Genomic DNA, 23,068 nt, shown 5'->3' with positions numbered 1-23,068 from the left:
CTCCCATTATTGGACAACACTTGGCCAAGATCCTCCCTATCAAACCCTACTGATGATTTTCCAGTATTCCCTTTGCCACCACAGCCAAGCACTTTCTTTACAGTCCTAACAAAAAACCAGATGGAATGCTACAATGCCATGATGGTCTCAACATCTGAATCAGAGGTACTGGAGAAAGAAACCAGACAACAGAGCATCAACAACATCTGTGTCCGCTCTCCTCGTCTTACTTCATCCTCTTTCAAGAGCGTATACTCCAGGAAAGCAGACTACAAGCAGCTTGCCACCAGCATGCTGAGGAAGAAGACACTGCTAACCAAAGCAGTGAAGAGAGGCCTGGAGCTTGAGCCAGTTGCTGCAGCCCAATACACAGAAGTCACAGGAAACCAAGTCTGCATGTGTGGCTTTGTCATCAATCCCAACGCCCACCATTTAGGTACATCTCCTGACAGGAAAGTCCTTCATAGCGGCTATGACAAAAGCTATGGTCATTTAGAAATAAAGTGCCCAGACCGATACAGCTACACAGGTTGTCAATACCTCCAGAAGCACAGTGGTGACACCTTCAGTCTCAAATGTAATCATGAGTACTATTACCAAATTATAGGACAGATGGGGATAATGTGTGACAATGACAATGATGTGTGTCACAATGACTACCATCTGGAGCGCATTCACTTTGATGCAGAAATGTGTGAAAAAATTAAAACTAAACTAGTCTGGTTCTTTTTTGAGTATTTCCTACCAGCCCTGTGCAGTTAGAGAGATCACTGTAACAAAAAACATGACACATACCCATTTCAGTGACCATAGTGCTCTCCTCTGTAGTGGTATCCTCCATTAATGATTCTGTTGCCATCTCTCCTGTAATATTCATGGAAATGCCTTGTAGATCACACCTGACTCTGTAAATATGATATATACATTTGATATTTCCAAATTAATATGCTTAGCAGGTTATATGACAACTAATGTGATTGTAATTTGTAATGTCATCTGTATAAAATAAAAAAATTGCATTGTTGTTATTATTTGCTTTTTCTTTATACTGTATAAGAGAAACACCTGATGTTTTCAGCATTGTCTGGCATGCTGTCAGCTCGTAGTCTTTTCCTTGGTGGCACTGACACTGTTTGCAACTTTGGTGGACGTCTTATAAATACTAAATTAATGGGGCCTGGGTAGCTCAGCGAGTACTGATGCTGACTACCACCCCTGGAGTCGCGGATTCGAATCCAGGGCATGTTGAATGACTTCAGCCAGGTCTCCTAAGCAACCAAACTGGCCCGGTTGCTAGGGAGGGTAGAGTCACATTGGGTAACCTCCTCGTGGTTGTGATTAGTGGTTCTCGCTCTCAAAGTGGTGGAGTCTCCGCGGTGTCATGCACAGCGGGCCACGTGATAAGGCAACTAGAGGCAACTGAGACTTGTCCTCCGCCGCCATGAGGACATAATAAGTAGTGGGAATTGGGCATTCCAAATTGGGGATAAAAAAGGAGATAAAAAAATTAATTTGTTACATGTGCGATTTAAATGAGGCATGCGTGGCTTCATTCTCTCTTGCATTACGGTATGTGCTGTCATGGACGGTACGTGCTGTCATGGCCGGATCATTCTGTTGTTTGTTTTGAGAACACTGATCGCTCCCGAGGAGGCACTGATTATGGTAATGGTTTACTCACCCACTCCACCAGTCTTCCACTGATTACACTCCCTATTTCATCCCTTGTGTTTTCCCTGTCCCATTGCTGGATTATTGTTTGCTGTACCTTAACATTGCTCTCTTGTTTAGTGTGGAGTTCTGTTCTGTTGCTTGCTTTTGTCTCGGAGTGGTGTGTGCCCATCAGATCGCTGTTGTCCTGGTGATCGCGTTTGAGGAGCATTTCTTGGATATTTTGCCCATGTGTTGGGAGACTTGCTTGTCTGGGCTCTGCTCCGCACCACACCTTCCTGCTCCGGATTGTTCTGGCCTCCACAGCACTACGCACTGACGAACACACTAGCCTTGCCCCAGTGGCTTCCTTATTGAGCTCGACCGAACTGGCACAGGAGCGCTTTTGTGTTTATTGAATAATTAATGACTTTTTGATTTATTCCCTCTGCTCTTGGGTCCATTGTCCCCACAAATTGTCTGACAGAATAATCCAGCCACGCTATGGACCCAGCCGAGGAGACCGCTATTCGTTCTGCTCTGTCTCAGCAAGTGGCTCTGCTTGGTCAACATCAAGAGCAGATATCCATATCTAACCGCACCATGGAGGTGATGGCCTCGCAGCTCACTGAGCTTACGACGCTGGTTCAGCGACTCCACCTCCCTCCTGATCCTAGTCCAGCACAGGATTTACCTCCTCCCTCAGATCCGATGTGCGAATCCATCCCCCAGCTCCATACATGGGTGAGGGATCTGTAAGGGCTTTTCTCTCTCAATGTTCACTCTTCTTCTCCATGCAGCCCACTACTTTTACCTCCGACACCATGAAGATTGCATATGTAATCACGCTCCTTTCCGGGAAGGCTGGAGAATGGGGAACGGCGATGTGGGACAACCGTCATGCATGCTGCTCATCCTATGAGGCCTTTCCTATGGAGCTCCTCCGGGTTTTCAACCACACCGCTCAAGGCCGGGAGGCAGGGAGATTGTTATCTGGACTTTCCCAGGGGAACCGGTCGGTAGTGGACATTGCAATTGAGTTTCGCACTCTGGCTGCCTCCAGTGACTGGAGGATTATCCGACTCTGTCCAGGATGAAATGTATTCTCTGGTCTTACCCCCCCCCCCCCGATTTGATGACTTGGTGGACTTGGGCATTCGAGTCGATCAGTGCCTGGCTCAACGTCAAGAATATTGCTGATGCCGCTACTCGTCCGCCTGGACTGCTGAGGCTCACCCCCTGTCCACTCCTTAACTTGCCTCTCCTGATCCTCATCCTACTCCTGAACCCATGCAGGTGGGTAGTCTCCCAGTGTAATGTAAGGAGAAGCAGTGGCGGCTCCTCAAGGGGTTGTGCTTTACTTGTGGCCAATATGGCCACCTCTCTGCTACCTGTCCGCTCAAAGACCCCGCTCGTCGGTAGTAAGGAGGTTACTGGCGAGCGCAACATCCCTAGACAAAGCCCCCAGACTTGGCACACTTCTGGTTCGCTTGCTGAGTGGTATGAGCTGTCACGGTATCTCAGCTCTGGTGGATTCCGCCACCGAGGGAAGTTTTATCAACACGGACTTAGCCTTTAAATGCAGGCTTCCAAGATTCCAACTGGACGAACCTATCACTGCACACACACTTAGTGGAACGCCCCTGTCTGTCATCACCCACTCTACTAAGCCTGTTACTATGGTTTCCAGGAATCACTCTGAACAGCTGTCATTCTTCCTCAAACAATCTCCAGCTACCCCAGTTATGCTTGGACACCCTTGGTTGGTAACACACAACCCTCACATACACTATATTGCCAAAAGTATTCGCTCATCTGCCTTTAGACGCATATGAACTTAAGTGACATCCCATTCTTAAACCATAGGGTTTAATATGACATCGGCCCACCCTTTGCAGCTATAACAGCTTCAACTCTTCTGGGAAGGCTTTCCACAAGGTTTAGGAGTGTGTTTATGGGAATTTTTGACCATTCTTTCAGAAGCACATTTGTGAGGTCAGACACTGATGTTGGATGAGAAGGCCTGGCTCGCAGTCTTCGCTGTAATTCATCCCAAAGGTGCTCTATCGGGTTGAGGTCAGGTCTCTGTGCAGGCCAGTCAAGTTCTTCCACACCAAACTCGCTCATCCATGTCTTTATGGACCTTGCTTTGTGCGCTGGTGTGCAGTCATGTTGGAACAGGAAGGGGCCATCCCCAAACTGTTCCCACAAAGTTGGGAGCATGGAATTGTCCAAAATCTCTTGGTATGCTGAAGCATTCAGAGTTCCTTTCACTGGAACTAAGGGGCAAGCCCAGCTCCTGAAAAACAACCCCACACCATAATCCCCCTCCACCAAACTTCACAGTTGGCACAATGCAGTCAGACAAGTACCGTTCTCCTGGCAACCTCCAAACCCAGACTCGTCCATCAGATTGCCAGATGGAGAAGCGTGATTCGTCACTCCAGAGAACGCGTCTCCACTGCTCTAGAGTCCAGTGGCGGCGTGCTTTACACCACTGCATCCGACGCTTTGCATTGCACTTGGTGATGTATGGCTTGGATGCAGCTGCTCGGCCATGGAAACCCATTCCATGAAGCTCTCTACGCACTGTTCTTGAGCTAATCTGAAGGCCACATGAACTTTGGAGGTCTGTAGCGATTGACTCTGCAGAAAGTTGGCGACCTCTGCGCACTATGCGCCTCAGCATCCACTGACCCTGCTCTGTCATTTTACGTGGCCTTCCACTTCGTGGCTGAGTTGCTGTCATTCCCAATCGCTTCCACTTTGTTATAATACCACTGACAGTTGACTGTGGAATATTTAGTAGCGAGGAAATTTCACGACTGGACTTGTTGCACAGGTGGCATCCTTTCACAGTACCACGCTGGAATTCACTGAGCTCCTGAGAGCGGCCCATTATTTCACAAATGTTTGTAGAAGCAGTCTGCATGCCTAGGTGCTTTATTTTATACACCTGTTGCCATGGAAGTGATTGGAACACCTGAATTCAATTATTTGGATGGGTGAGCGAATACTTTTGGCAATATAGTGTATATTGGGTAACCAACTCTGTTTTAATCTCTGCTGTTTCCTCTGTCCAGTCTTGTGTTTCTTTGGTTTCTTTGATGTTTCAGGTGTTCTGCTGGAGTATCATGACTTGAGGGAGGTGTTCAGCTGATCCCGCGCCTCGACCCTCCCTCCTCATCCCTCATCCGACTGCGCTTTTGAATTGCTTCCTGGAACCTCTCCACCTCGAGGATGGTTGTATTCACTATCGGCCCCCGAGAGGGAGGCAATGAACAGGTATATAAACGATTCTTTAGCAGCCGGTCTCATTCGCCCGCAGGGGTGGCGTTCTTCTTCATGAAAAGAAGGACGGCATGCTTAGACATTGCATAGATTATCGGTGGCTGATTGATATCATGGTTAAGAACCATTACCCTCTGCCGCTGATATCCTCAGCTTTCGAACTCTTGCAGGGGGCGTCCGTCTTTATGCAGCTGGACTTATGGAACGCTTACCATCTGGTCCATATTATATATATATATATATATATATATATATATATATATATATATATATATATATATATATATATATATATATATGTATATATATATATAAATTGCTTGAAATGTGGCTTATCTAAGATCATTGGGGAGAGACAAACTGGATTTGTCTGAGGACGATCTATACATAATAATATTTGCCTGATTTTAGACTTGCTTGAATATAATAAAGAGATCAAGAATGATGAGGTTATTCTATTTTTAGACTTCTAAAAGCATTTGACATGCTGGATCATTCTTTTATTTTTAAATGTTCGCAAACATACAGGTTTGGTGAAAACTTTTGAAAGGTGTTGTACACAGATATTAATAGTTCAGTTGCCTTGACAACAGGTAATTCACCTAGATTTGACATCAAGAGAAGGGTTAAACAAGGCTGCCTAATTTCGCCCTCATTATATATTATGGCTATGGAGATGTTGGCCATCCTTATTAAAAAAGTCAAATATTGAAAAACTTAGGGTGGTTTCACATATAGTACATTTTAAATTAACTAAACCCAGTTCGGTTAAGGTGAACCAGAAAGGGATCCAGCCGCAAATGACCTCAGTGCTTTTGGTGTCCACGATGTAAGTGGAATTAAAAGAGGACCCAGTTTCTTTTTTGGTCCTCTTCACATTAATGTCGTCTCAGACCACTTGTTGTTCACACCACAGCTCCTTAAGGACTCAGACACCATTGCAGCTAGGGCTGTTACAATTATGAAATTTGGCTGACAATAATTTTTCATAAATATTTGTGATTATTATGATAAGCAATTGTCATACAAATTGTCATACTTCTTAAGGTGTAAATATTTAGGTATACACATTTGTAAGGATGAGGTCATTAAGGAAAAACTGAATATCTGGAATATATGGGATGACAGTAAAAGGAGACTTGATGCAGATGCAGAGTGATCTATCTATTTTTGGGAAGATTTACTTAACTAATATGGAATGTCCTGCCAGGTGTATTTACCCGGCATCTTGTCTTTCTATTTCTAATAGAGCGATTCAGACCATTAACCAAATTATAGCCAATGAAAATAGTTTTTGGTTTTGCGTTCCATGGGGAATGTTAAAAATATTGGGTGGAATTGATTTCCTTTTAAGATGTGATTTATTTATTTATTTATTTATTTTTTAGACACAAGTCTCAGTGCATTCTTGATTGATTTGTGCTTCATTTAACGAATGAAGATGGGAGTCTGTTAACTTTCAGGGATTTTTGTATACAATATACGGTCTATATTGTGACCGTAAGCTATTTGAGTGTGTCAGGGCCGGTCAACCCATTAGGCGACATAGGAGAAAGGATATCTTAGACAAAAATCAACATTCTGTAATTTACTTACCCTCATTATGTTCCGCATCAAACAACTTACTTTCTCTGTTGGACCACAGAAAAGATGTTGCTGTGGAAGGAGATGTTTAGTCATATGTTAAGGACAGACAGTCTCATTTGGTGCTGTTTTTGCAAAATTAATAAATAAAATACATTATTTTAAACCCCCCAACAACATCATAGAACAATAGATTGTGTACTTGATAGGCCCCAGACTCCCCAGTAATGATGAAAGCATATAAATGTGTCTGCTGTGAAATATACTGTACAATGTGAATAGATATTTAGTGCCTTTTTTTTTTTTTTTTTTTACATCTTAGACCACTTGACTTGGTTTACGTGCACTTTACATTAAAGTTATTCCTATATACAGTGATACCCATTTATGATGCCTACTTAAGAAGCCATAACATGCACTTGCATACTTCTAAGTTACTCCTAATTAAATTACACCTTACTAATTACTTTTCTAAAACCCATATAAACTTTGACCATCAAATTATTCTTTTAATTATTTCAAATAAATCCTATAACACAAATAAATTATTTTTGAACTGTTCCTAAATGGTTAATAAAATCTGTAACTCAAATTCGATCACTCTCTATATAATTTATTTTCTAAACAAGTACATTTGTTGCAAAAGTCTGTATTTCATGTAAGCATCATAGGCAACATTCATAACAGTACAGTAACAGTAAAGAGTTTTACAGCGGCCCCTCAGCAAACCATTACGTGCTGAAACTTTACTTGGACTGAAACTTTACAATCTGGAATCTTGTGTAATGGTGCAACAGTCACATAAAGTCCTCGTTGACACCTGAACTTCTTCAGAACATTGAATCTTAGTGACACCTGCGCTAAAAAACAAGCTAGACGCAGCGTAAAAAAAGAAACAGAACGCAGGTGTCTCGAGGTGCATTTTTAAATATTGACTTGACAGTGTCTAAAATCCATCAATTCTGCACAACACTCGAAAGAAACAGCAAGACAGCAGTCAAAGACATCTAGTGCATGATTACATCAGAAAACAGTTGAAAAAGTGCAGATGTGCAAAAAAATAAGTTTGGTGTGAACAGCCTCTGCCATCTCTCAAACATGTATATCTATGTTGCTGTGTCAAGTGCTTTAGTTGGTACAGTACTTGTGCTTCGGATCTGCATTTGTCATAAATTTGTAGTAATGGGGAGATTTCCATTTAGTAAAACAGCCACTCATATCTTCCATGATGGTGGGTGGTGATTGTAAATGAGAACGCCCCCAAAGTTGTTGACCGATGACCCCCCCCGACAAGATGCCGCCCTGGGCAACTGCCCATGTCACCCATGCCTAAATCTGCCACTGCATGCAATAGTTGGTGGTAATGCATTTGCATCATGCTGAAGTGGGCAGTTTGGAAGAGCATTGCAACAAGGTGACTGCACAAAGCTTTGCCTAGAGCACACGTGCATTACGAGCTGAACAGGCTCTGTGACAGCTTTTAAAATTATCTACTATAAAGTAAAAGCTGATGTCAGTATATTTAATATAGAGTTTTTTACAACACAAAACACTCATGAACATCCTCATGAACCTTTTTTTTTTTTTTTTTATGTGAAAGAAATTAGTATTGGCTGAGGCATAATAGTTGAATAGACAGCACTGAACAAATAACCAATGCTTGCCTCAATGCAGAACTCTGCAATCGCAGTAAAACTAGCATTTTTTTACCTTACAATATAAGTTCTATGGTTTCACTGTGGACCTGCATCAGCACTGTAGTAAGTGCAAACAGGGTCACGTCATGCAAAGTTCAGAATGTTTGGTGTAGCTAGCTAGTGTAGCATTGTTACATTTTATAGCAAAAATTATATATACAGATGTTCAACCATGCTGGTTAAGCAATTGTGCTAACCATTAATACATGGTTAGGCTTTATCCAGTAGCATAATGACCTAAACTGCTTTGGAAACAAAGCAACTTATAATACAACTACACCTATAGTGTAAGGGGATGGCCTCATTATAACAGATTCTCGTTGTATCTAATGGCACTTTTTCACTGCACGTTACGGTTCGACTCAACTCGACTCTGCTCGCCTTACTTTTCTGAGCTTGCTTTTCCACTGCAGTTTAGTGCCGCCTCAACGTGGGTGGGATTATAGGCTGATTGTCATAGTTGCGCCGCCTCTACTGTCATGACATCACCTTAAACGCGACACAAATATTACTGACCATAAACAATAACATGACTGCTAGCTGTTAGCTACTAGCTCATTGTGCTGCATAAAGCAGTTGTTGCATGGTGATTTTGCCTGGTTGTTTTAGAAGCAAGCTTTCCAGTAGCTGGTCAACTAAATAAACTGAAGCTTTCAAGCAGAATATAGAGTTAACGTAACAAAACGTACCATCCTCCATCGTGGACTCCAACAACGGCGAGTCCAGGGCACTCTCCCTCCCATTGCTCGCCGGTCTATTGGCATAGATAGCGTCCATTTGGTCGAACCGCTTCCACTTTCTTCTGTTTGAACCACTCCAGCTGTTGTGGTCCTTGATGGTTCTGTAGTCACTCTTAAGTTTTTAAAAAGTCTAAAGTCTTTAACTTTTCCCTACACTGTTCGTAGGTCTGGTGGTAGCCGTGTGTGGCCAACAGCTGAGACACTTCCGCATCGTTTCGTTCGCTAGCGAGAGGAACGTCTGCATCTCGTTTATTGACCACGGTGTGGTTTTGTGCACAGCCATTTCTTTTCACGATTCGAAAGTCGCGTGAACAAATGATATTGCTGTCGCTGTTGCTAACTTTAAAACTAGCGGGTTGATGTCCCGTGTCGCAAATCCAGTGACGCTGGTAATGACTATTCTCTCTGACCAATCAGTGATCTGCAGGGTTTTGATGTCACATTTAGCATCGGCTTGGCTCGCTTGGAACCTCGGCCGAGGTGGTACTAAAAAAAGTATCAGGTACCAGGTACTATTCACAGTGGAAAACCCCCAAAAAGCGAGCAGAGTCGAGTCGAGTTGAGATGTACCATGCAGTGGAAAATCCCCATAAGGTAACCTGTAATGAATGAGGCTCCTCACGCTTCCTCATCGACCGATAACACCTACACCTCACAGTAATCTCCCTGTTTATCACACTTTACACTGAACATTATATTCAAAAGAGAACAATCAAATTTAAAAATGAACATAACTGTTTGCATTCTTATCTGGGTTGAACTTCTCAGCCTAAGATCATTGTGATATAAAAGAATGTAACTAACATTTATATTTAATTAAAAACTTGCGTATGACAATTTGTGGTTGGTTATTTACTTTCATAGTTGAATATATCATGTTCATGAAAGAACTGATATCCTTTCGTGAGTTTTGTATGTGGTCTTATCAAATGAACCTCAAAGAGTCAACCAACATCAGCAGATGTAAACTTTGGTAAGTTTATTAAGGAGGTTGTGAAAGGTGCCATGCCATATTCCATTATCTGCAAACAAAAGCTCAATGGAGCAGAACGGAACTAGCCTGTGTGAAAAAAGTCTATGAATTAAAATACTGAGATGAGATGAGGCTGACATTTTACCATTTAATAACATTTACAGGGAAACGTACTGTACATATAAATATTATCAGGACTGCATAACCATACCTGGAGAAGGAGCCACTGCGTAGTCATGGTCTACTCCAGATGTCACCTCAGGTAAGATGTCCTCATCTTGAGGTTGTCAAAAGAGAGAATGGGATATGTATTTTGACAAATATTATCAAATCATTTAAAATCAATATAAAAGTGTTCTTTATCCAACACAGTGCATTCATAATGCTTTTAAGTGCATCTTATAATTGTTGCCAACATATAACACTGATCTAATTACTGCTTTACCTTTAAACAGTGCAATGTGTTAAACTATATGAGATGGCTGACATTAAACCATTTAATAAAGTTTAAAGGGAAATGTACTAGCAAATCAGGACTGCATAAACATACCTGGAAGAAGATCCATTGCATCTGCTCCACCAATTGCCTCAGGCATGGTGTCCTTATCCTGAGGTTTGTCAAAAGAAAGTATGGGACAAGTATTGACACCGGAGCGAGCTCTCACCTTGCACACAGACTCTAATTTTTCAGTATCCTCTGCTCCCCAGTTGTTCCAAATAAACCTGGAAGGGACGGCCCCAGTTCTAAGGCGCTTACGACCAGTGGACCCAGTATAGTCAGCTTCGCTGAAGTGCCAGTGTTCTGTCGAAGTCTGTTTCCCCTTACGTTAGTGTTCCCCTTAGCGCCATTAAACATTAAACATTGGAAAACAGACTTCGACACTAAGCTTAAGGAGAAACATAGGGGGAACAGACTTCGACAGCACCGTTAAACATTAAACATTGTGGAAACAGACTTCGACACTAAGCTTAAGGGGAAACATAGGGGGAACAGATTTCAACAAAGTGGAAGCACGGGGGAACAGACTTCGACACAACACCGGCTATACACAAAAGTGCTACCTCTGAGAACATTCAACTTCGGATCCTGTATGCGTCGAATCGCATGAATCCACTCCTTTATCATATTACTGTCCCCTGTGAATGTGTAAAAATGTACATATGGGTGTCGTTTGTTTTTTACTATTTGAGCAATGAGGCACACTACGATAACTTCTTGCTACTCCTTCCACCATAGTTGTTTTGACCAGAAGCTGTGATACCTTGCAAAAAATACTTCTGTGTTCTAAAATTCAGAGTGTGAAAAAGGTCCATTGGGAAAAATAAAAAATAAAAACATTAAAGAAGAAGACTGATGTTTCTCATGGGTGTAATACTCATCCCTGCCTCCAGAGGGTGATAACCAGTGAGTTGTGTAGAAATGTGAGATAGAAGAAGATGCACAAGCAAGTATTGTTGTATGTTCATGCTGATTTTGTCAATCCATCTAAAGTCCTGATTGAGGAAAGTTATTTTGTTCAACACTTATGTAAGTTGATAATTAAATATGTTAATACTCGTTTGAGTACCTTTTTGTATTGTTTAATCTCTGTTTCTCTTGTGAGTAACTGTGCTGTATAATGGAAATGTTTGTTTGATGCAGGATTGTTTGAAACAGCTTTTGATGTTTGTTAAATTGACTTGTATAATTTGTATTGGGACTTTTTTTGTGTATGACTGGCCTGTTGGAGACTTTTATTCTTGAGGTTTAATTGGAATATATATGACCTGTTCTTGTTTTCATCATCATCATTTCATCTTCTCCTTCAAAGCTTGTCTGCATTCATGTATCCACTTTAAATGAGACATTTGAGACTGAACTATTTTAATGCCAAATTCTGTTACTTTATTATAATGTAATCTTCAATATGTAAATTTTGTGTTGTGTTTGTTTAAAGTCTGGATTCAAGTTTTTGTTGCAAATTATCATCACTAAATGTCTAATGAACTACGCATGTGTGAAATAATATTTTTTTAATGAATGTTGAATAATCCCCTTTTTAATCAATGTAATTGTTGAGTGTATTTTAGATGCCATAAAGACGGTTAAAGCCTAGCTTTGGTTATACATGGTAAACAGGGTTATGTCATTTCCAACAACAATGGGATATTGTAAAAATTAAGTAAAGTCTTTTTTTTTTCTCTAGGCAGATCATCCTGCAATTGAAGAAATTGTGATCCTTAAAAAGTCTTAATGTCTTAAATTCAGTTTTCCAAAATTTAAGGTCATAAAAAGTCTTAAATATCTTAAATTATACAACAAAAGTCTTAATTATCATTTAAAGGAGTCTTAAATTTGCGGGCGGAAAGACAGGAATTGTGATAAGACCTACTGTGTAACAAAAAAAAAATCTTTTTTTTTCTTCTGGGTTGTAAGTGTTATTTCCTAATTGCGTATGCCTCAGAAGTATAGAAAATGGTTATTATTCCCCACAAACTTTGCTTTTGTGACCAGGACAGTGATATTTTGAAATTTACCTATTTCCAATGAGAAAACAGGCGAATTTGTGTCTTTCGTTCACATAAAGACAGTGGTGGTGGTGGCGTAGTGGACTAAAGCACTGAATTGGTAAGCAGAAGGTTGTTGGTTCAATCCCCACAGCCACCACCATTTTGTCCTTGAGCAAGGCACTTAACTCCAGGTTGCTCCAGGGGGATTGTCCCTGTAATAAGGGCACTGTAAGTCGCTTTGGATAAAAGCATCTGCCAAATGCATAAATGTAAAGTCAGAAAACACAACATATGAATCCAAATTAACATGTATTTATGCTAAAGTAATATTCAAAGCCGTGCTGGTCCATAATTGTAACAAGTACCCGTCTCTTCCCCTGGCTCACTCGGTGCACCTCAAAGAGGATTATAACAGCATCAAGACCTTGCTGGACACCTTGAAGTATGATGAGTATGGCTGGGAGGTCATAGGAGACTTCAAAATGGTGGCATTCTTGATGGGTCTCCAAGGCGGTTTTACCAAATTTCCCTGCTATCTTTGCCTTTGGGACAGCAGGGACACCAAGGTGCACTACCACAGGCGGGACTGGCCACAGCGGGCCGAGTTCTCTGTGGGGAGGAACAACGTCAAGTGGGAGCCATTGGTGGACCCCCGGAAGGTGCTGATGCCACCACTGCACATCAAATTGGGCCTTATGAAACAATTTGTCGGAGCGCTAGATAAGGAGCCGGCAGCCTTCAAGTACCTTCAAGACTTCTTCACTAAGCTGTCTGAGGCAAAGATCAAAGCCGGTGTCTTTGTCAGACCACAGATAAAGAAGGATTTTGGATCATATGTTGATTTTTTCAGACTTTATGTGAACGAAAAGACACACATTCACCCATTTTCTCATTGGAAATAGGTACGTTTCAAAATATCACTGTCCTGGTCACAAAAGCAAAGTTTGTGGGGAATAATAGACATTTTCTGTACTTTTGAGGTATAAACAATTAGGAAATAACACTTACTACCCAGGGACAAAAATTGTGTTACATAGTGATCAAACTTCAAAAGAATACAATTTAATTAAATAGATGCATGCGCTGCATCCTTATAAGTGAAAATGTGGCACTGTTGTATTTTCTACAAGCATGCAGGGGCTTGTGAGTGTTTCCAGCCGTTGCAGAGCGGATCACAGTTAGACCATATTGGAAATTTATGACAAGCGATCACTAATGATCATCTGTTAAAAATGATATAGTGTTGATGAAAAATAATGTTTTATATTGTAAAAACTGTAGATTATTGTAGGAGTGAACATTTTATTTCCCTTATCTGTTTGAATGAGCTGCTGGAAGCAGTGAAGAACAAACATTTCTAAATAAGAGTCATCATGTATTTCAGCCTTTAAAGTTAAAAGTTCTTTGTTTCCCCCGGTTATTGGTATTTTTGTTGCACCATAAACTGCATCGGTATAGAGATACAGAATAATGTTTATTTGTTCAGGTCTTGAAAAAGATGTTAAGTCTTAAATTTGTTTTTAAAAACTCTGCAGCAACCCTGGAGCAACTCCAAGTGTTTCAACTGAACTCTTCTGACACACTATTGCAAAAATGAAGTCTGTTAAAGAAGAGTTTAAAGAGGAAAGTGAAGACATCAGTATTACAGAGTCATCCAGAAAGAAACATGAAGATACTGAGGAACAAAGAGGTTGGTGCTCATTCTTGATTCTTCATAAAGACTCTTGAGGGACATTTTCACAGCTGGCTTGTTTAGAGGATTTGTTTCAGAACCTGGTGCATTTTCTCCCTTAATTCGGTTGGTTTAGGCACATTTGAACATGGCAATAAGGGGCGGATCTAGAATTTTTTTTATGGGGTGGCAAGGGGGTGTCATGCAGACTATGAGGGGTGGCAACACCAAAGCAAGCGCCCATGCGTAGTTCTTATGGATGAAGGTACCAAGCTTCGTTGCAACAAGTACTAGTTCATTAATGGAGTCACTATCAAATTACAGATGTCCATGAATTTGCAATACAACTGCATTTCCACATGAACCACATAGTAACCATTTTGCTACTGATTTGCAAACATAATAAAATTAAGTAACAAAATTGTCTATTAAACACATCAACAAATTCTAAATGTTCCTTAGCTTGACATTTAGAACCGGCAATCTGGACTAAACTTCGTTGCCTTTGTTAAAGGTGCTATATGTAAGATTGACCACAAGCGTTTGAAATGGGTACTGCAGTCCAAATTCAAAATATTGGAGAGTTGTCTGCCCCACCCCAGACTCGAAGCTCATGCAGCTTGCCATAATGAGGACACGCAACAGGAACGAGTGAAACTGAAAAAGTCAAGCGACGATATTTATCCTTGTTTTACTACGCCTCTGATCATGGAGGCTTTTTAGGTTGGGTGGAATCTGTTATCTCTGATCCAGTTCGTTTGCTGGCTTCCATGGCTGCAGCACGCAGTGCTGGTGGTGTCGAAATACTATTGGTGAGTGGGCAGTGGACGGGATCACACAGGCCAAAACATAAACAGAAATTCTGTTTTTAAATGCACCAGGTTCTGAAACAAATCAATGCCAAAATTTCACAATTTCTGCCAGGGTATGCAAACTTTTGAGCACAACTGTACCTGATGGATTACTGGAGAAGACATCTATAAGTCAGCATGTCACTATAACCGATAATCAAAACATGTGTATAGCCTTTTGGCGATTACATTAGATATAATTACACATTTAAAATAAGAGTTGTTTATAATTCCTGAGGTAATTTTAGTATGATCGCTTCCCTCTTTTGGATAGTGACAGAACAAACACAGGTAGGACAGTGTTTGCAACTTTTTGACTGATAAAATGTGGCTTGACTCTTTTTGCTGTGTGTCTGTTTGTGTTTGTGTGAGAATAGAGCACTTTTTAAGTAATGACAGATAAAAATAACCATGACTGGAATTTTACAACGCTTATCCATCCGAGTGACTGATAATGTTTATTTGCAGTGCTACTTTTGACCGGAAAACGCATACTGTACAATGCGACAGAACTTTGCGTTTCATAAACACAAACTGTACTCTAAAATGTGTATAGTTTGACAATTTTTTACACACGTCATTTTAACTGGCATATCAGTGGATGAGCTAAATCCCAGAACAGCGCACAAATATTGTGACAGCTTGCACACATTTGACTTTGCAAGAAGAAAATGCAACACTGTAACAATTTTATCCCCTGTTTTGGAACAAATTAAATGAGCAACAGGTCTGAAAATGCCCTAAGGTATCAAACAGTGTTTCCCATTAATTACCTAGACTGTGGCAGCCTGTAATGAACTGAAAATATTTTTTTACTTCTCATGATAACACAAAAGATCTCTTTTCTGTTTTGTGCCATTGCTTTGGCAAAGCATCTCTTACTCCCAGTCAGTCAGCTTATTCTTCTGTTGAAAGTAATCAAAGAGCACATATTTTTATAATTTGCAAGCAATCTATTAACCACTGTGCCCTGTTTGATTGGCAGGTGGCATATGTGTGTGTTGATCATGCGCGTGCGTTCCAAAAATGCTTGCAGTAACGTGTGCCTGAACGGTCAAATACATTTCAAAATTATGCCAAAATGCCCGTCTTTGTGAGGTATTCATGTAAACACAATGAGTTGTGTCTAAAGTGAATGTAAACAGCAGAGAAAAAAGCAGATTTGTATTAAAATGTCAGACTTGTAAGTGTAAATGTAAGCTAACAGACCTGCTGCTGTCTAGTCTGTCATTATAATAATCAAACAAACATAACAAGAAAGCGAGAAAACACCCACTGCTCTTGACTGAGTAACTTTAGTAGCTTTAAAAAGTATTAATGTATTCTAATCATATAATGAAGACCAGTCGTAGTTTTATGTTACATTTCATTCTAAATGTTTAATTGAATACTTGATAGCCTACTGATGTTAAACACTTTTATAGCTGTTAATAAAGCACAGAATTTTCTTAATTTGTATTTTTTGTTCTATTATTTTTAATCTATTTCTATTCATTGCTGTTTTTTATTGTTATTTTTTTGCTGAATGTTTACTAGTCTTGAATAATTACTTAAGAACTGGAAACCATTCTTCCATAATTAACATACAGTACTGTGCAAACGTCATAGGCACATAAGATGTTTCACAAAAGCATTTGTCTTAAGATGGTTATTTATATCTTCAGCTTTAGTGTGTCAATAGGAAATATAAATGTTAGACTCCCAAACAATACTTTTGCAAATAGAAAAGATTAGAATAGAAGAACAGGGAACCCTGGAATTGTTGTCATGGCCCCCACAGAGCACCCCACTGAACATCGAGTCAGTCTGGGATTATGTGAAGAGACAGAAGCAATTGAGACAGCCTAAATAGATAGAAGAACTGTGGTGAATTCTCCAAGAAGCTTGGTACATCCTATCTGCCAACAGCCAAGAAAAACTGTGTCCAGGTGTACCTAGGAGAACTGGTGCTGTTTTAAAGGCAAAGGTGGTCACACCCAATGTTGATTTAGCTTTTTTATGTTTACTGGACTTTGTATGACATTTAAGTGATAAATGAAAACTATTTATGCCATTATTTTTGAAGACATCCTCACTCATTTTTCACAATTGCCTAAAACTTTTGCACAGTACTGTGTAACTTAGTGTTATTATTTGTTGTGGTATTGAAGCTGGTACTGAGAATTGTCAAATTTCACTACCGACTACTGAAATTTTGGTTTTGTGGTAATGTATAGCCTTTATTGTACATGGGAGGTCTTGCTGCAGTAACATGATGAAAAAGTAGATCTCATTTCATAGAACTAGCAGTACCCTGCTGTAAATGATGGCGATGGAGGCTTTTCTTTATTTGACAACCATACGCAACATAAAATAATTATTATATGACAATAGCCTCCTCCCCAGTGCAGTTTACATTTCTGTCGCAGAGAACTGAGTTGATTGCATAGGTACACTATTAGGTTGGGCATTGGTCATAATTTTAGAAAAATATATAACAAACTTTATCATGTTACTTGAGCATGTAACTTAAATGTTATTTTTTTCTCTCCGGACAAGTAACATTTTTTACTCAGACAAGTGAATGACCAATTTACATGACAATGCTTAATGTCGAGCCCTGGCTCAAATGTATGCTCTAGTCGATTTTGTGTTTTGACCATTTGTGAACTGCGTTAAACTCCGTCTCGTTTACCATGCTTTGTGGGTGTGACTTTTTTGCCATGGCATCACCATTCATATCTATACAACCAATGTGTTTGATTAAATTACTACTTAAGCACCAAATTGTTTACAAGAGCACAAAGTTATTTGTAGATCTAGCCTCTTAATTTTTCTCTCAAAGTGCACCAGATTGATGCATTTAACTTTAATATGTACAACATTTTTTTACAGGGGAGCATGCCCCCAGACACCCCTAGAGAGTCCGAGGTCCACCCACCACAGTCTCACAAAATCCTGTGGGAAACAGTGATCAAAGCTTCAGACAGTTCACTAGATCTGACAGCTGTAGTTAGAAAATCACAGAATCTGTAAAAGTACAGTTAAACAAACAATAATACCAGAATCTACGTTTCAGCATATAAAGATAACATAAAGCAGATACTTTTAAAAATGGGTTCAGTTGTATTTCTTTTTCACATTTTCTATGTTCATTTTAGATTTGATAAAAGTGAAAGAAGAAAGTCAAGAACTGAATGACGTGGAGGAGAAACATCATGATCATAAATTCGATAATATGACTGATGAAGATGATTTCAGTGGCTCAAAGACTGAAATGAATTTCTCTCAGAAAAGAACTCGAAGAGCAATAATCAAAAATTATTTTACCTGCTCTCAATGTGGAAAGAGTTTCACACTAAAAGGAAACCTTAAAACTCACTTAAGACTTCACTCTGGGGAGAAAACTTTGACTTGCCTTCAATGTGGAAAGATTTTTGCACATAAAGTAAATCTTAAGTGTCACATGAGAATTCACACTGGAGAAAAGCCTTTCACCTGCTCTCAGTGTGGAAAGAGTTTCACACAGAAAGGACCACTTGATGTTCACATGAAAATCCACACTGGAGAGAAGCCTTTTACATGCTCTCAGTGTGGAAAGAGTTTTGCACATAAAGGAAGTCTTAAGCGTCACGTGAGAATTCACACTGGGGAGAAGCCTTTCACCTGCTCTCAGTGTGGAAAGAGTTTCACACAGAAAGGACCACTTGATGTTCACATGAAAATCCACACTGGAGAGAAGCCTTTTACATGCCCTCAATGTGGAAAGAGTTTTGCACATAAAGGAAGTCTTCAGCGTCACATCAGAATTCACACTGGAGAAAAGCCTTTTACATGTCTTCAATGTGGAAAGAGTTTCACACAAGCATGCAATCTCAAACTTCATCTGCGCTTTCATTCTGGATTAAAGCCATTTAACTGTGATCAGTGTGGCAAGAAATTTACACGGCCAACACATCTAAAGGGACACATGACAACTCATACTAATGAGAAGACTTATGTGTGTTCTTTTTGTGGAAAGAGTTTCGTTTCATCATCAATCCTGAAAGCACACATGAGAGTTCATACTGGAGAGAAGCCATACAAATGCACTTCATGTGGGAATAGTTTCACCCAATCAAGTAATCTAAAGTTTCATTTAAAAAAGGGCTGTCCAAAATTGTCATTGTGACCAAAGTTAATTTCACTGTCAACACTTAGGTATTTAATGTAGCACAGATTCAGTTTACTAGATATGATTTAGTTTGAAGGTTAAATAATAATAATATCAAATAAATAAAGAACCACAAATGTTAGGAACAGAAGTATGCCTAGGCATACACTGCAAAAATATGTTTTCTAAATTAGTTTTTTTTTTTTTTTTCTCCTTCCTGTAAAAATATCTAAACATTCTTAAAACAGGATATATTTACTAGGGATGTGCTAGACTAGTTGACCAATACCAAAAAATCAGCAGTTACAGAAATACTCAAACCAGCCCATCTGGTACCAACAATCATCCATGCGACTATCTAATGAGCAAATCGTGTGGCAGCAGTGCATAAAATCATGCAGATACGATTCAGGAGCTTCAGTTAATGTTCACATCCACCATCATAATGGGGGAAAAATGTGATCTCAGTGGAGCGTGGCATGATTGTTGGTGCAGATGGGCTGGTTTGAGTATTTCTGTAACTGCTGATCTCCTGGGATTTTCACACACAGTCTCTAGAATTTACTCAGAATGTTGCCAAAAACAAAAAACATCCAGTGAGGGGCAGTTCTGTGGATGGAAATGCCTTGTTGATGAGAGAGGTCAACAGAGAATGGCCAGACTGGTTCAAACTGACAAAGTCTACGATAACTCATAACCGCTCTGAACAATTGTAGTGAGAAGAATATCATCTCAGAATGTTATTTTGAGATGCGGGTTGGCGTTGTTTTGGAGGCATGAGGGGGACCTACACAATATTAGGCAGGTTGTTTTAATGTTGTGGCTGATCAGTGTGTATAGTTGAATCATTTTCTATGTGTTGTAGTTTGTGACCTGTGTGATGTCTCATGATATCCAGTAGATGTTCGGATTAGCCAGTTTGTCTGCTTCCTGACCTGGGCCCCAGTTAGTCAAATACTTTCACTGTTAAGACTATGAGCCATATTACTAGAGAGCAGAGCGCCACCTTCCCTGGAGGGATGGAGGTCAGGTCTATCCCAAAAACTCTTCCAATTGTCTATAAATCCCATGCTATTTTCCATACATCACTCAAACTTCCAGCCTTTCTGTGACACTAATCTACTATAAACCTTGTTACCACGACGAGCAGAGAGGGTTTTTTTGCAAGTTCACACACCTCTTTAACATTATCTTTAGTGATTTCCGACTGGCGAAGCCGGACATCATTAGTGCCGACATGAATAACAATCTTAGAAAATCTACGTTTAGCATTAGCCAGCACTTGTAAATTTGATTTGATGTCAGACACTCTGACACCCGATATGCATTTAACACTAGTGGCGAGAGTCTCTATTTCCATGTTCCTTACAATAGAGTAACCAATAACTAGGGCACTTTCACATGATTCTCAGTGGGTGCATCACTGAGTGGGGAGAATCGATTGGAAATCCTAACAGGAATGGGAGAGGGGTGTTGCTTTGCCCTATGAGTATACTGCCAAGACATCACCCAAAGGGTTATCTACAGCCGGAACCAAAGTGTGTGTGTTGCTTGTTGTACTACTCGCATCCGAAACAGAATCTAATAAGCACCTATTTAAAGTCAAAAATGTTTTAATTAGCAATTTGTTTTTTACACAAAGGTATCGATTAACTTCAGAAGACATTACTTAATTGACTGGAGTCATGTGTATTACTTTGATGCTGCCTAAATATGCTCTTTAGACCTTCAAAAATTTGTGTCCATTCACTTGCATTGGATAAAGCTAAAAGCATCAGAAACTTTCCTAAAAATCTTAAATCCTGTTCTGATTAAGAAAGAAGGTCATATACATCTTGGATGGCCTGAGGGTGAGTAAATTATCAGCAAATTTTAATTTTTGGGTGAACTATTCCTTTAAAGGTGTCATGAACTGAGAAATCAAAATTCCCTTGATCTTTTGACATATAAGAGGTCATTGTACTATAAAAACATCCTGTAAGTTTCAGAACTCAAAACTTTCTCGTTAGTCTAAAAACAGCTTATATTGAAGCCAATCTGCCAAAATGACTGGATGTGGAATGTGCCACTTTATACGTAATTAATAACACCACCTCCGCAAAAGATCAAAACCTGTTTAGACCCGCCCACCGATTCACGCATGTAGTAGGTAAATAACAAGAGAGGCAAACGCAGGTCTACACAGAAACCAAAAGATAAAGATGGCTTCGAAGACAACAAGATGCTGTGCATTGCCAAGTTGTGGAAAAACAGTCTTTACATTGCCTTCCTTCTGATCCCAACATTAGGAAAGAGTGGATGAACTTTATTTTTAATGAAGTTCCAGACCTCATCAATAAGAACTTGGTCCTTTGTTCACTTCATAAAACCGCGGATTCATTTACAAACAAGGCACAATTCGACGCAGGATTTTCAGAAAGATTGAAACTAAAAGACGATGCTGCGCTGACTATATTGGATCCGACAGTAATGTCGCACTACACAAGTGTGAGTAACTGTTTTTATTACGTGGTCACTATTGCTTTGTCTATTATTACAGATCGTTTGATATGTACTGAGTATTTATGTGTTTTTAACCTAAATCACAGCAGCGTCCATCTATGAAGGATGTAGGCTGTCAAACATACATGCAGAAGTTTACATCGGTAGGCACACAGCTGTCCTTTGGAACTCTGGGACCTAATCATAGAAGCAGAGTTTTTTTTATATATGCAAAACTGTTAGCCAGTCATACCAGTGGGCGTTTAATTCTGAGTCTACAATCCGCCACGCCTATTCAAATGGTGTCACGATGAGGTGGGTCAAAACAGGACAGAAAATAGCCTATTACTTCTAAATTGATGTTTTTTTATGTAAAAATCTTGATAACATTATAAGTGGACCTCAGAGAACAGTACAAAATAAAAAAGGCAGTTCATGACCCCTTTAAGGCAGGACCTTAAATGGGCAGTTCATGCTCAAAAACCCTCCAATGTGGCTGAACTAAAGCAGTTCCGCAGAGAAGAGTGGGCCAAAGTTCCACCACAGCGTTGTGAGAGACTGTTCTCCAGTTGTGGGTGGGTGTGTGTGTGTGTGTGTATATATATATATATATATATATATATATACACACACACTCAGTTGTGCTCAAAAGTTTGCATACCCTGGCAGAAATAGTTAAATTTTGATATTGATTTTGAAAATATGACTGATCATGCAAAAAAAAAAAAACTGTCTTTTATTTAAGGATAGTGATCATATGAAGCCATTTATTATCACATAGTTGTTTGGCTCCTTTTTAAATCATAATGATAACAGAAATCACCCAAATGGCCCTGATCAAAAGTTTACATACCCTTGAATGTTTGGCCTTGTTACAGACACACAATGTGACACACAGGTTTAAATGGCAATTAAAGGTTAATTTCCCACACCTGTGTCTTTTTAAATTGCAATTAGTGTCTGTGTTTAAATAGTCAATGCATTTGTTAGCTCATGTGGATGCACTGAGCAGGCTAGATACTGAGCCATGGGGAGCAGAAAAGAACTGTCAAAAGACCTGCGCAACAAGGTAATGGAACTTTATAAAGATGGAAAAGGATATAAAAAGATATCCATAGCCTTGAAAATGCCAGTCAGTACTGTTCAATCACTTATTAAGAAGTGGAAAATTCGGGGATCTCTTGATACCAAGCCAAGGTCAGGTAGACCTAGAAAGATTTCAGCCACAACTGCCAGAATAATTGTTTGGGATACAAAGAAAAACCCACAGGTAACCTTAAGAGAAATACAGGCTGCACTGGAAAAAGACGTTGTGGTTGTTTCAAGGAGCACAATACTTGTTGACCCTTCTACAAACATAGCACTTATGGTTGTGACCATAAAGCTCTATTTTGGTCTCGTCACTCCAAATTACAGTGTGCCAGAAGCTGTGAGGCGTGTCAAGGTGTTGTCGGGCATATTGTAACCGGGCTTCTTTGTGGCACTGGCTTCTTTATGGCAACTCGAC

General features: G+C 39.9%; 2 protein-coding genes across 8 annotated transcripts in view; both read left to right on the top strand.

Moving 5' to 3' along the window:
* LOC127440828 (gastrula zinc finger protein XlCGF8.2DB-like) overlaps positions 1-22,131 on the top strand; it is a 63,241-nt gene extending 41,110 nt beyond the window's left edge. For 3 of the 7 annotated variants that reach the window (XM_051697778.1, XM_051697779.1, XM_051697777.1), the window contains 2 exons: positions 13,961-14,115; positions 18,089-22,131. In XM_051697778.1, coding sequence (XP_051553738.1) covers positions 14,019-14,115; positions 18,089-19,098 — 1,107 coding nt within the window. In that variant the 5' untranslated portion in view covers positions 13,961-14,018 and the 3' untranslated portion in view covers positions 19,099-22,131. Of the gene's footprint in view, positions 988-10,099; positions 11,464-13,960; positions 14,116-18,088 lie in introns of those variants that run through there. The other 4 variants (XM_051697774.1, XM_051697776.1, XM_051697773.1 and 1 more) reach the window with 4 other exon arrangements.
* LOC127440567 (protein LDOC1-like) lies at positions 2,155-2,747 on the top strand. The gene is made up of 2 exons (XM_051697244.1): positions 2,155-2,394; positions 2,451-2,747. The coding sequence occupies exons 1-2, from the start codon at positions 2,155-2,157 to the stop codon at positions 2,745-2,747; spliced, it is 537 nt and encodes a 178-aa protein (XP_051553204.1).
* Positions 22,132-23,068: the final 937 nt, after the last annotated feature.

Source organism: Myxocyprinus asiaticus, chromosome 5 (genome assembly GCF_019703515.2).
Source record: "Myxocyprinus asiaticus isolate MX2 ecotype Aquarium Trade chromosome 5, UBuf_Myxa_2, whole genome shotgun sequence".
Classification (NCBI taxonomy): Eukaryota; Metazoa; Chordata; class Actinopteri; order Cypriniformes; family Catostomidae; genus Myxocyprinus; species Myxocyprinus asiaticus.
Note: the sequence above shows the minus strand (reverse complement) of the source record. Positions and strands in the feature narration are given on the sequence as shown.

Bases quoted from the DNA above. Each gene is read 5' to 3' on its own strand.
- LOC127440567 (XM_051697244.1), top strand. From the start codon at position 2,155: ATGGACCCAGCCGAGGAGACCGCTATTCGTTCTGCTCTGTCTCAGCAA. The intron at 2,395-2,450 runs GTGAGGGATCTG...TTCTCCATGCAG, and splicing joins TCCCCCAGCTCCATACATGG to CCCACTACTTTTACCTCCGA.